The following is a 15,296-nucleotide window of genomic DNA, read 5'->3' as shown; positions in this document are numbered from 1 at the left end:
ACTGGTCAGTACTTAAGCCAAAGCCTGTAGATGTCTTTTAGAGAAAATCAGAGCGTTATATGTGTACAAACCATTGCATGCATAGCCATATATGATTGTATATTATAAGTACACTAACATATTAGAAATAAAATTAACACTAGGTTAATATGACTTCATATGTTCTTATGGAAGCATTCTACAGTTACACAAGAACAAACTCAATATTTAGGTACGCAATGGTTTTACTAGAGATGATGCAGCAATATTTCATTTGTGATGTACAGTAAGTGTTTTCCATTAGCAGATTTGCTTCAATAATGCATCAATACTACCGAGGATATAGCTTAACAATCCAAATATAAACAAGAATATTGAATGCAAACTGTAGTTAATTAGATTTAAGTTATTTGAACATGTGCCTAGTCTCATCAGGGCATTCCCTACAACATTGTAGGAATTTGTTTCTGAACCAAGAATGAAGTGTTTTTCATCTAATGAAAATGATGATTCATTTCACAGATCATGGTGAGTTCCAAAATTTCCTACTTCTTACTTTCAGATTCATTAATTGCAGTATTTAGAATTTCTATCTTTCCAAAACTTCTTGGACCACATCATCTTCAAGTGAGACCCAAATGATGAGTAGTTTGGTTTCTTGTATTCACTGGAAATTTAATTGCAAGGACCTGAACATGTTTCATAAAGCAGTTGTCATGTCTCAGTCTGACTTCAGGTTACATAATAAACTCAAAAACAAACTGCTACAATTTTTCGTCTTTTCATTATCAGTGGACTTAAAATTCATTGCATCATCTGATACAGATGACAAAAAGTTTCAATCACCACAAAGTTTATTTATGAAATGCAAAACTATAAGACACAGGAGTACTATTAGGCCATTTGGCCCAAAAACATTTACTATATCTTTTTGAAAAATTGATATGCTTAAGTGATTTCCCATTCCTTTGCTGTGTCCTAGTCATTTGCAGAATCTAATTCCTGAACAAGATTTTACTGTCATAGGAATAAGAATTCCGGTGTTTAATTTCTTCCTTTCGGGACCAACAAGATTGAAAGACTGCATGAATACAAATCTCCTTGTTACTTTAGCTGTTAAGTAGCAGGCTTAATTTTCTATGGTATGCTCTGCAACAAGGTGCAAAAGTAGCAGCATCATGAATTCACAAGCTAAATTTTTACTTGCCTAAAAGCAGTACAGCACAAATCATCCAACAACATATGATGATTCACAATATATTGTGTATTTCCTCCATACCCCAAATTGCCAGATAATTAAGGTAATAATGACAATATGGACCAATTAAATGTTGTTAATTTAACAATAAATTCTAGATCAGCATTAGCCTCTGCTTGTAAATGGAGGGCACAAATAAATCAAGTGTTATATAAGAAATGTAAAAGGAAAATTATTTAAAAAAAGATCTTGCATTTATGGTGCCCATAGAAAGTATTCATCCCCCTTGGAAATGTTCATGTTTTATTGTTTTACAACATTGAATCACAGTGGATTTAATTTGGCTTTTTTGACACTGATCAACAGAAAAAACCCTTTCATGTCAAAGTGAAAAGACATTTCTACAAATTGATCTAAATTTATTACAATTATTAAACATAAAATGATTGATTGCATAATTACTCACCCCCAGTCTTCTTTACAAAACTGCTAAGATCTGTCAGGTTGCTTGGGGATTGTGAGTGAACAGCCCTTTTCAAGTCCAGTCACAAATTCTCAATTGGATTGAGCTCTGAACTCTGACTTGACCACTCCAGGACATTAACTTTGTTGTTTTTAAGCCATTCCTGTATAGCTTTGGCTTTATGCTGCAGGTCATTGTCTTGTAGAAAAACAAATCTTCTCCCAAGTCGCAGTTCCCTTGCAGACTGCATCAGGTTTTCCTCCAGGATTTCCTTGTATTTTGCTGCATTCATTTTACCCTCTACCTTCACAAGCCTTCCAGGGTCTGATGCGGTGAGGCATCCCCACAGCATGATGCAGCCATCACCATGCTTCACAGTAGGGATGATGCATTTTTGATGATGCGCGGTGTTTGGCTTATGCCAAACATAGCATTTAGTCTGATGGTCAAAACACTCAATTTTGGTTTCATCAGACCATAGATTCCTCTCTCAGCTGACTTCAGAGTCCACCCACCTGCCTATGCCTTCTGGCAAACTCTAGCTGAATTTCATGTGAGTCCTCCCCCACCCCCCAATAGTGGCTTTCTTATTGCTGTGACTGATGAAGCACCTGGACAACAGTTGTTGTTATGCGCAATTTCACATCTCAGCCACTGAAGCTTGTTACACCTCCAGAGCTGTCATAGGTCTCTTGATGGTCCCCTTCTTGCACAGTCACTCAGTTTTTGAGGACAGCCTTCTCCAGGCAGATTTACAGCTGCGCCATATTCTTTCCATTTCTTGATGATTGACTTAACTGTATTCCAAGGGATATTCAGTGACTTGGAAGTTTTCTTGTATCCATCTGCTGACTTGTACTTTTCTATAACCTTTTTGCAGAGTTGCTTAGAGTGGTTTTTTTTTGTCTTCCTGGTGTAGTTTTTGCCAGGATACTGACTCACCAGCAGTTGGACCTTCCAGATATAGATGTATTTTTACTACAATCAATCGAAACAGCTTGAATGCATACAGGTGATCGCCAATTAACTGATCATGTGAGTTCTTAAACCCATTGGCTGCACCAGTGATGATTTAGGGGGTGAATATTTCTGCAGTAATTTGTGTTTTGTATTTTAATTAATTTAGATCACTTTGTAGAGATCTGCTTTCACTTTGACACAAGAATTTTTTTCTGTTGATCAGTGTCAAAAAAGCCAAATTATATCCACTGTGATTTAATGTTGTAAAGCAATAAAACACAAAAACTTCTGGGGGGGTGAAATACTTTTTATAGACACTGTATATAGCACACTTCACGATCTTTGGAGTTTTCCAGCCATGCAAGTACTTAAGCGTTGTACAGCAGCAACCTGATAATGATCATTCGTATTTTGGTCATAAATATTGACCAGGAATGAACTCTACTGGCTATTTTTTCTTTAAATAGTGCTATGCACTATTTTATGACCAGGACAAAATATATGGAATCTCACTTTAAAGTCAAAATATGGTACCTCTAACAGCACAGGACTCTTTCAGTACTGCACTGTATATTATCCTAAATTTTGCGCTTAAGACCATGCAATTGAGACTCGATGTGACAGCATTCTGATTGTTGGGTGAATGTGAGTTATGGATTGTACAAGAAGATTTAAAAAAACCTGATATAATAACTTGAGCAAGTTTCAAGAACTGAAACATCCAGAAATATTTCACAGCACTGTGCACGCAACAGGAATCTGAGAAAGGCCATCAAGGTATACGATAGATAATGTCAAAAGGGATGAGACAGCAAAAGCAGCCAAGCTGAAATAGACCCAACAACAATATATTAAAGCCATCCACCTCTGTTGTTATTGCTGATCTGATGAACAAGAATTTAGTGATGGTAGTAATATGTTTGTTTCTTTGAAAATATACTTTAGTAAATTGTACTTTATGGCAAAGCACACTTAACTTCATAATCGCCTGACCCACCACCCAAATAGTTTACCCCAACATGAAAGTAAACAACTGCACTGCTTTTTGCAGATTTAGCATGAGACAAAATGTTTTCATGTCATGTAAATCAGGCTGACCTTGAATCTTGCAGCAAAATTGTGTGGCCCTCTATGAAGCGTTTTATTTTTGTAAACTTTATATTCAGTGCCGCTAATTAAACAACTGATATTCTGAGATGTTTCCCTGTTTGAGCGTCTATGACTAGGAAGACTTCTACTATTTCTTCCCAACACTTCATAATATAATATAGATCACAATCAAATAAATAAAAAAAGCTCTGCAATGTCTCCTAAAATCCCTGGTCATCAATTTTGTCTGGAAGTTTGCTCCCAATCAACCTAAAACATTGGGCGCAGTGCTGCATGCAACATGTCTGAGATTAATTTAATTTGCAACATCAGTAAACAATGCAAAAATAAAAGATATTTTAATACTGCCATTTACATCAGGTAGCAACAGACAACTACTTAGATAAGGTGCTTTTTCTAAAACTCAGTTAAACATTTTCATATAGTATTTGATCACAATAAAAAGGTAGTATCAGTTTCAAAATAACATTGGGGAGAGAAGTGGGAAGCATCTCTGAATACAATTTCCTGGGCAGTTATGTTGAGATTCCACAACTGTGCACGTACAGGTTATGCATTGCAGGAAATTGTAAACAAGCTGTCAATGCTTTTCTCTCCATTAATTTTAATGGACCAAAAGCCATGGGATGTTTACCAATTATTGGATTGCTATCTACTTATGAATAGAGGTTTGGAATTTAAAAGAAGTATTCAAAATTATGAATGGTTTAACAGAGTAGATGTAAAGAAACTATTTGTATTGTCAGGAGAACTGCTAGTCATCAGACCCAGATTTAAAGATAACAGAGAAAAAACTAGGGATGATAAGGGGATATATTTTATGATAGGAAACCATTATGAACTTATTACCTGAAACAATGATGATGGTTGTTACATTTTGTAACTCTAGATAGATAGATAGATAGATAGATAGATAGATAGATAGATAGATAGATAGATACTTTATTCATCCCCATGGGGAAATTCAACTTTTTTTCCAATGTCCCATACACTTGTTGTAGCAAAACTAATAACATACAATACTTAACTCAGTAAAAAAATATGATATGCATCTAAATCACTATCTCAAAAAGCATTAATAATAGCTTTTAAAAAGTTCTTAAGTCCTGGCGGTTGAATTGTACAGCCTAATGGCATTGGGGAGTATTGACCTCTTCATCCTGTCTGAGGAGCATTGCATCGATAGTAACCTGTCGCTGAAACTGCTTCTCTGTCTCTGGATGGTGCTATGTAGAGGATGTTCAGAGTTTTCCATAATTGACCGTAGCCTACTCAGCGCCCTTCGCTCAGCTACCGATGTTAAACTCTCCAGTACTTTGCCCACGACAGAGCCCGCCTTCCTTACCAGCTTAAAAAAGCATAAAATTGATTGAAGGGAAAACAAAGTAGTCCAAAATGCAAGTCTAACTTCATGTTTACTTTCAATGAGTCACACACATATCAGGTGGTAGTATCATGACATTATATAACTCACTTTTTTTTTTACATATAACCTTTAATGAATTACTTTAACAAAAATGCTTAATCAAAAGCATCCATGTCATTCAAATATTATTGAAATATTAAATACACAACACTCCTCCTTGCTTAGCCACAAACTCCAATGCAATATAGACTGCATCCCAACTATACTGTATATACAGTATACTATATAATACAACTACTGTACAGACATCCACAGCACAGAAAATTTTAAATTGTCCCATTCAGGCCTACAGATTGAATTGCTGTGGAGGCTTTCTTACTCCTGTGGGATAATGTCTTTGCTGACAAGGGCAATCACTCTGCTTGGCAGGTGAGACTTATGGATGTCAAACAATCTCAAGTTCTAGGGCCTCCTCTATGCTGGTTGCAGGAGTTGACTCTGGGACTGCAGAAAGTGATTCCAAAAACTTTTCTTCTTTTCTTTCTGGATCTACTTTGATGCTTGCTTTTCTCCTTTTCAACTCCATCTTTCCTTTTCTTGCCTTCCTTTTTCTTCTTCTAGTTTTTTGTATCACTGAATTTGCTAATTTTTCAAGAAATTAGGTCTCATTTGTCTCCTTCCATTTGCAAATCACTTATACCATCCTTTTCTTTTCCTTTTTCTTCTTTCTAGGGTCTACATCTTGCTCTTGGGAAGGTACATTTAATTCATTGAAGTATTCTCTTATTAACTATTCTCTATTGCTCCTTTTACAATCTGATAGCTCCTCTTGTTTTCCTCATTCACAACATCATCTGACAAATCCTCTGTTTTCCCATTTCCATTGACTCCTTTCCTTTTGGCCTTCCATTCATCTAGCTGGGCTTTGCTCTCTGCATCTAAATTTTACCAGCAGCTTTTTGTCTCCCACTTGAAATTCTTGCAATAATCTTAATGCACACCGAGTAGATTCTGGTTCTTTACACTCACAAAAACTGAACTTTCCTGAAACTTCTTGAACTCTCTCCCAGCTTAAAACCAAGCCACATTTCTCAAGAAACTGCTTGATTAGCATAATGGAAGCTTTCTCAAATATGTTGCCTACAAAAACTGTTGTAGTCAGAAAACTGAATTCCTCGCTTTCATGATTCCTCTGAGCAGCATGGTCCTTCCTTGGTTAATACGCTTTCAACTAGAGGCACAGAGGCTGGCACCCACACCTGCATGTCCTCAGTTGGGCGACAGCTCATGGTGTACAGCTTGGAGGCAGTTTTGGCATCATCCAATACCTTTCTTAATTCGCTTTCAATTGACTCTATTGCATGAAATCTGGCATGCAAACAATAGATGTATAGACAATGAAGTTCAGTTGGCTCAGCCAATCATGACCCCACAATGCTGGCCCTCCTGTTTCTTTTACCATATGCAAGCCCAGAGTGGTTTGATAGTTGTTGTACTTCACTGTTACAAATGTCATTCCTACAGGACAGTACCTTTTCTCCAGTACAAGTTCTTATTGGATATCTGCAGGCTTCAGTTCAGTATCTTTGAAATGCTGTTCAAACTTATTTTATGGAATGACTGAAACAGCCAAGCCAGTGTCCAATTCAATTTTAGTTAATTTCCTGTTCACTTCTGGTGTAAGTCATTTGCTTGTCTCATGTTAGTTTTCACATTAAAAATCTCAAGGCTACTCAGTCCTGAGTCACTCTCATCATTATCACATTTTTCATTAACAGCGTGCAGATTAGTGCTTTTGTACTTAAAACTGCAACTTGACTTGTTAAGCTTTTCTCTTCACTGTGCAGTCCATTTATTTTGTCTACCAAACATGTTCTTTGTATGTGTCCTACTTTGTGGCATTTTCTGCAAGTTCTGCATTTAAACCTACATTGGTCTGGTGTATATCAGCCCCTGCCATAATGGTAATACTACTTGTTCAGCCAAGCTGGTTTCTGTTTAAACATTGCAATTTTGTTCATGCTCACATTCACGCCTGACTGAAGTCCCTCTTTGCTGTTTCCATTGATATAGCTATTTCAACTGCTCTTTTAAATGCAAGTTGTGCTTCAGTTAGGAGCTGTTTTTGAGTGCTTTCTTGCAAGATTCCACAAACTAAGCGATCTCTCAGTGCATTATTAAATCTATCATTGAACAGACAATGTTCATACAATCTCTTTAATGCAGCTATGTAAGATGAAATGGACTTCCCTTCATTTTGATTCCATTTATGAAACCTAAAGGATTCAGCAATTAACAACAACTTCAGTTCTAAAAGTTCCTGCATTACTTTCATGATATCAGCAAAGCTCATTTCAGCTAGTTTGGTTGGAACAGTTAAACTTCAAAGCAAACTTATGGCTTTAAATCCAATGCAATCAGTAAAATTGGCACTTGCTTTAAAATACTGCTCAATCCATTCAGTATACAAAATCCATTTATCTGTTGTGAAATGGAACACGTCTATCTTTCTGTTGTAGCCAGCAATTTCTGCTTTTTTTAAAATGACTATTATCACCCGGTACTCACTATTTACGACCCACCTTTCTGCCTATTTTTTTTTTTAAACTTGATTATCTTTCCTTCCAAAGGACATGTATTGCACTTTTTTTTAAATTCCAATGTCTCACTGTGCTTCAACAGGTAAGAAGTTGTCTCAGATTTGTTTTTAAAATACCTCATCACCAGTGTTTTGTAACTCCAAAACACAAAATTAATGGAAAGGAAAGCAAAGAAGTACAAATTGAGAGTCTGACTTTGTATTTACTTTAAGTGAGGCATGCACTCATCTCATGGTAGCATCATGACATATGCAATTCACTTACTTTTACGTATAACCCATAATGAATTATTTAAATGATTATTTTACATGCTTAAAATGTAATTACAGTATTACTTAAATATTAAGTACACAACAATGGCCAGTTCAAAACTAGACTTGGAGAGAAATATATGTATGCACACTTCAGCTGGAAAATTCACATAACTACAGTAACGGTACAGGGTGAATGGCACTATTGAAAAATGCGCACAAAGCACAGGGCAGGAAAATAAATGCCTTCTTCAGTGATGTCCAGATCTACAATATGCCATGTTGTCCATACAAGCAGTATTATTCCCATACAGAAAGCAGGCGTTACTTTCTCATCAACGTTGTAAAATAGTAATTAGTAAGAGTCATAAATGTACACAATCAATTCAGTGTAGGCATGCAATAGAGACACAAAACAAAGAAAAATGCAGATAAACAGTCAGCATATCTATTTCCAAAGCCTGAGAAATTGGAAGCACTGGAAAGCAGACACAATGGTCTACAAATGAAATTCTCACCTCTTGCAATTTTATTTATGTAAATAGCTGGTCATGAGAACAAATTACAATTGAAGGCGGCAGAAAAATGAAATTGATAAGATAAATCACAAGAGTAAATATATTGAGAAACATCTTTATAGAATTCTCCAAATAATAGGTTTACAAAATAAATAACATTTTTGTGCATTTCATTTACAAGATTGGAAATGAAGGGCATCTGTACTCCTACCCATCTGATAAAAAGTGTTAGAATGCTCATTTTAGAAAGAGATACAAACAGACCATCTACTCACTGAATGTTCAGGTTGAGAATTTGGAAGTAAACATGAATAACTTGTTTGAAGCACCAACACAAGTTGAGAATGCAAGCAAAGTATGTTTTTCTTTTTTTAGAGGAACAAAATACAAAAAGAGTGAAAGAAAACATTGAAATCAATACAAAATCTTGATAAATCTGCACTTCAAATACCGTATACAGTCTGCCACCAAACTCGAAAAGGATACTTTAACACTGGGAAAAGTACAGATAAGATTTACAATAAGCTGTAAAATATTCCATTTCCCAAGACTGAAATTCTTCTCTTACCAACACAAATCAGCACCTCTGAGAGGAATGCAAAAAAAATGGAAAAGTCATTAACTAGCAAAGTTACCATACATCAAACTAGCACCTGTGATCAACGTATGATATCCATGAACCAGATCCAAGCATTTTTGATGTCAACATATCACCAAATTTAAGTTGGACATCAGAACATTGTAAAACTATAATCTTAACTGTTATTAAAATTATTATAAACAACCACTGTCAATATACATTATGTATTAAGTGATTTTATGTACTGTAGATGTAACGTGATGTGATTTTGCACTTTTAACATCCACTTTTGTAATCTACTTACTTCTGCTTTCACTTGGCTCTGTCTAGCTAAACATTATATCCAGCTGTGGAACTAAGCTGGCAACCAGGAAAAATTTGTGTGCCAGTGCTGATTTGTAACCAGACATTAGGAAATGCACAAAGGATTTGGATTATCTCTCACTCCAAATTTATGTTCACTTAGTGACCTCCATTCAATATGTTCTCTGGAAATCTTGGTCATGTAACATCATCCAATAACTCTGCAGCACACACAGCTTCACAATACCACCTGCTTCAAGTTTCAAAGGCTATTCGTAGAAGTTGACAATTACTACACACAGACATTGAAAACAGTGCTTTAAAAAAATAGTTTACAAAAATGCTTGACCAATAATAGATTTGAAGTTCTCAGTTAACCATAAATATCAAGAAACACAATTAAAGAGACACAAACTTAATTTATAGAATGATTTTAAGTAGCAAAATAAATCCAAAAATATTAAATATAGCATTAGAATTTTTATTTGCAGAAACAACCCCTTATAAAATAATTTTATAACACTATAAAAATACCAAAGTCTCACGTGGGCATTAAATGCAAGTAATGTACTATTTGTTACGGTCTAAATGAAATATTATAGCTTCAACAATCATTTGGTAAAAATAAAAAGAACATGAATCTATATAGTTCTTTCCATAACCTTACAGCTTCATTTCAGGTGCAGGAAGTAGGATCATCTGAAAAGCTAATTGAAAAGTAGGGAGGTGGAAGGGCTCTACAAGGCAATACCAGAATGATAGCTGAAACCATAACTGCCAGTCATGGACAGGAAAGAGAGATTAGAATAAACATAAATTAGGGACTAGATGACGTCAGGCTTGTTGAGGACAAAATACGGGAGGCCAACTAGGAGCCTAATCAGAACAAATATACAGTATTTAAAGATAGTTTAGGCATGAAAGGGAGTTTTAGCTAAAGCATGGCAACATACTGAGGTGAAATTCAAAGGTAGCTAAAAGGGCACGTATAGAAGGACAACAACATAACCTATGGCCAAATATAATATGCAGTGGATTATCCGTCTTGGTTTCAAACATTGTACAGCTAGGGCCCGAAGTTTACAAAAGTAGAAAGAAAATTCCATTTAACACCGGAGGACGGCTTTGCCCAACCGCTTGTGAATATTGGACCATCAGTCAGTCTCAACCATGTGCACGTGAAATTGAAACATGTTTTAAGTGAAATTGCAGAGGACGTCCACAGAAATATGCAATAAGATGGAACCAAGATTAGATTCACAAGCTACATCAGGGGAAGATGTGGGAAGGGATGGTCCTTATTGATGATCAAATAGGCAGGAGAGAAGTGATGACATTATTAACCTAATATTGTTAATATTAACAGCCTGAAGGAGATCCATAAACAGTAAAATACCTCCAAAATACAGTCATCTTTACAATCACAGAAAGCTTATGGCATGGATGGAATTAATTGATCCTCTAAGTGGGTGGTTGATAGTCAGTGAAGACTTGGTGGACTTAACAGCCTGATAGAATGCTGTAACTCTCTTCGACTCTCATCTACACCCAGGACCTGAATTCAAACCCTCCAAGTAAAAGAAACCTGATGAACAAAGAACACACTTAGTTCACAACTAAACTTTGAAGACACAGAGAACCATGGTCACAAACTAGGTATGAGGTTAAAAGGAATAATATCCCATGATCGACCTTGCCATTTAACAGTGAAATTATGTAAACTCTGATATAACCTTGCTATGAAGTTATCACAAAGGGATGGGTCATCGTACCTGCTGCACATGCACCTGCCTAAATAATACTGGAGCTGCGCAGCCTTCGTGGAAAACACTGGGAACACACGAAGACATTTCTACTAAGCAGGCTGTTTACCTTTTCTCCCACTACCAGGCTAGTCGTTGGTCGTCTTGAACAGACAAGCAGGGCTTAAAAGTCATGGCAAAAGCCAAATCTCGTCCTCAGAAAGCCTGCGAACTTATAGTATGATAATATTTTAAATATATTTGTTTGAGCTTAAGTTGCTGTTACAGGGAGGACCTGCGAATAATCTGCTTGATTAAAAAGTCAGTGAAGTCTGGACATATTCTTGAGATGCTTCATTTTCTAGAAACTGATTTTTGGTTGAAATTTATTTGCTCATCTAACCTGGTGCGACAGTAAAGCAGAGTCTATATTATTGTGCAATAATTGTCTAACGTGATCACCAGTCCTGTGTTACAACGTCGGGACAGTCTATGCTTTAAAAAACAAATATCCGACGTTGCTTACTACTAATTATGTTGAAGCTGTAAGAATCAGCCTTCATTCAGTGTGTGGCCTTCCGCAGTGTCGCCAATGTCAATTCTCCGTCTCATGTTTTACAATAAGAGAAATTTCAAACTCCTCAGCCTTCGCTGAACCTGAGCTGGTAATCCTTAGCCCAAATTTACACCCTGTCACCTTCCGTGAATTACGCCAGAATATCATCTTCAAATTTTCCGCATCGAAGTCCTTTCAATAACACTTGACATTTCACGTTCCTACACGCCGCGTTCTCTCCCACAAACGCTGTGTACGCCAATCAAATATTTAAACAATTTGATTTCAACTCGACTGAAACAACGTTTGGTCGCTATCATGAAGCGTGAAAATGATTAGATGACTAAGCCCTTCAGGCAAAAGTGTTAGCCTTGGTGGCTGAGTTTATCAAAGTTACCGCTCGATTGATTGTGTGTGAGAAGTCAATCTCTTAATTACAACGCTACCCGCTACTGAGGAGAACCAAAATTAATAACATCCGAACGTTTCGGATAAACGTTGCGTGTGCAACAAAATACTTCAGTACTTCGAATATATAAAGCGGTTCAGAGTAAAAGTGTTTTGTTCGACTTCCGTCGCTAATGAACGCCAGCAATGTCCTAAATTTTAACCTAAATTAACCACTATCCCTTTCAATTCCCCACCCCCATATTCCTAATAAACCACCACCTTTTAGCGCCAACGCTCTGATCCTAGCTTGGAAATTCCCCAGGCTTATCTGTACATTAGATCCCTTAGCGGTACGTAATTAGAACAATAGCCGTCCACAGGGACAACGCTTTCTGGTTACATCAGGCAGTGGTTTACCAGAGTGTGAAATGATCAGACGCTTCAAACCCCGACTCCCCACTCGAAAGCACCACACTAAGTAACGGAGCTGCCTGAGAACTTTGCATTATTATTTCAACCTTTGGTTAAAGCACCAAATAATGAATATTTTACTAGAGTCATGATATTTTAACGCACAGACAGCAAGGCAGACCAAATATGATTTATTAATCTTTTTGGGGTATAATTCCTCGATCACGTTGAGAAGATGCACGTTGTTTGAAATATATGGTAATTGAGTTAGCACCGAATATCTGTCCGAGTTAAGACAGTAATTTACCCCGCAAATGTTAGCGCCTCTATCCTTTATGTTTAATGTATTATTAACCTGCCCTGTTTCTTGATCGGGGGCTAATCAGTAACATTACACTGGCAACGGGAAGTTTGGTCTCGAGTGTCCTGGAGACGGTGACTCTCGACTGCCTTTCCTTTTCCATTAGATCAACAGCACTTTTGCCACACGAGGAGTCTGAACCGATTCACATTGAGTTGCTAACCTAGACACTTCTGCAAAAGCCTTTCCATCTTTCCAGGTTTTTGAACACAAAATCACTCCAAACTGATGCTAACCCACTTATCACAAATAGAATTGTCACCTGCCAGCCTCCGCGATGCACTTTTCACAGTTCTCGGTTACGTAGTTACTGTATTACTGTCCATGCATTATTTACATAAATGGCATTCCGCTTCGGACACGCTTCCAGCAATTGTTGGGGGAAATATGTGTGGTAATGTACACAAGATGAACATTTGCACTGACAAGTTCATTTCCCTTCACAGGATACCCGTGAACTCGGTTTGCACTCACCCTTTTCGCAATGTGGCAATTACCCTTTTCGGTCTCTGTGAAAAAGAATTAACCCAACAGGCAGCAGCGGCATATTAAGTGGATGCTACGAGCCCACCGAGCACTCCAATCTCCCATTTTATTTCCACTTACCTGCTGAGTGAACGGGCTCTCCTTGATGTAGCTGAAGAGAAACGAGGAGAAGAAGAGGTCTTCGTTTAGTCCACAGCCCGCCATCCTCAGTGGGCGATGGGATGGGGAGGAGGGAGGCGGGTGCGGGGCTGAGCGCGGGAGCGAGCGCCCACAGTCGCTGTCCGAGCCGCAGTCACGTGAGCGAGCGCCTGCTCCCGGTCCGGAGTCCAGCCGCGCGCCTGGACCCACGCAGCTGAACCGCGCCAAGCTGAAGCCTCTCGGGCCACCTGTTGCACGCCCCCTGCTATCAGTGGCGCGCGGTGCACCGCAAGCACCAAGCTCGGCCGCTGATTGGCTTCGCTGAGCGAAGCCCCCTCTGGGCTCGTGCAACCTGCAGTCGCGCGCAGGCGGCCGGGAACGCGCTTTCTTTCTCCAGCTAGCGTGACACAAGTCCGGAGAGACAGACTGCTCCGGGGGGGTGGTTCAAATGTTGTCAAGTCAGACTCAGAGGTAGATGATTAGAGGTTTAAAATCGTGCTCCGGAGCGCCACAGTTAATACGGGAAAATTACCACGATGAGACTTTTCCTCCCTCTCTCGTAATTTCTCCTCCTGGGAAATAAGGCAAAAGTGTCACGTGCACGGTCCCGGCTTCCTGGCAAGGCCAGCAGAGGGGGCTGGGAATTACAGGTAGACTTTGTTTCAATTGGGCACCTATTGCTGTCACAGATACTGGAGATCCCTGAATGGGAAGGCGTGGGGCGTTGAGAGTGAAATGGTACGGATCTCTTCCTTTGATTTATTTCCCTTGACAGTGTGTCGTCTTCGCGTTGGTCACGAATCCAGACGGTGCAATGAGCGTACGTGGGGTTGTGCCACCCCTGTTCAGTGAGGTCAGCACCTGAGATCTCACTTCTCCTTTTAACTTTCACTATTAGTCCCAGGAGAACGTCCAGCGATCAGATCCACAAGACTGGTGTAATATTAAATGAATCAATTCCCGCCAGGGGTCATGTTTATACAGTGTATCAAAGACGATCACTTAATTCCCTGCGGAACTGTTTTCACAGTCTTCGCACGAGTCCAGAGGCAGTCCGTAGTGAAGACGGAGCCGTTTATTTAGAACTTACCGGGCCCGCACTAAAATCGGCACTTTAACACCAGCCGGTTACAGTAAGTTTTCCAGACGAAGAACATCAGTGCCGTTAGCGTGAATCCAACTGCCACCAACAATATTTGCAATCCCGAATTCGCTTTTAACTTCCGATAGGCAAACTGCACGCTTTAAACTTAGATCACCAGCTCGTCATTTATGTAAAATATAGTTCTCTTCCCCTGATCAGGCGCTAGATCATTGCCTCGTTACCGGGGCTAGTTAGACAACAGCGCGATATCTGCCACACGGTTTTAGTCCAAGGAATGCCACAATCCTACTTCCCTTGTCCAGTTCGCATGAAAGATAGTTATTCCGGCCACCACTTTCGCTCAGACTAGAATTGGAGATTGTTTATAAAATGCTGAAACTCCACGTTCCTCTATTCTCAGTCGACCACCTTATAGGAAATCAGGCCGGCGGTAAAGGTTCTGTCTGCAAGTTTGTTTTTTAACGTCTAGCTCTTATTTAACATCCTCCAAAATATTTCCTCCTGACTGCACAGGTTGATATAAAAAGCGTGTTTCCAGGTCATGTGAGGATGATGAGCTGAGTGTCAATGCAGGTGGCGAATACGTAATGGAAACGTCTGAAACCTTGGAGAGTTCCGTTGCTATCAACCTGTACTCCACAACACTATAGTACAGCCTATTAATACACCCAAACATTCAGCCGTGGTCTCACTCAAAAAGGTTTAAACAACGGGAAAGCCATCGGAGGATCTGGTGAAACCGACGCGATTTCCCTTTAATTCCGAGTGCTTGTGACGCT

The 15,296-nt window shown here is 38.7% G+C and overlaps 1 protein-coding gene across 1 annotated transcript in view; it reads right to left on the bottom strand.

Moving 5' to 3' along the window:
• ppargc1a (peroxisome proliferator-activated receptor gamma, coactivator 1 alpha) overlaps nucleotides 1-14,989 on the bottom strand; it is a 563,573-nt gene extending 548,584 nt beyond the window's left edge. Inside the window, exon 1 of the mRNA XM_073064905.1 lies at nucleotides 13,395-14,989. Within this exon, the coding sequence (XP_072921006.1) occupies nucleotides 13,395-13,478 (84 nt within the window). The 5' untranslated portion in view covers nucleotides 13,479-14,989. The remainder of the gene's footprint in view (nucleotides 1-13,394) is intronic.
• Nucleotides 14,990-15,296: the final 307 nt, after the last annotated feature.

The sequence above is a fragment of the Hemitrygon akajei genome, chromosome 13 (genome assembly GCF_048418815.1).
Source record: "Hemitrygon akajei chromosome 13, sHemAka1.3, whole genome shotgun sequence".
In the NCBI taxonomy this organism is placed as follows: domain Eukaryota; kingdom Metazoa; phylum Chordata; class Chondrichthyes; order Myliobatiformes; family Dasyatidae; genus Hemitrygon; species Hemitrygon akajei.
The sequence above is the reverse complement of the archived record's forward strand: the minus strand, read 5'-3'. Positions and strand labels throughout refer to the sequence as shown.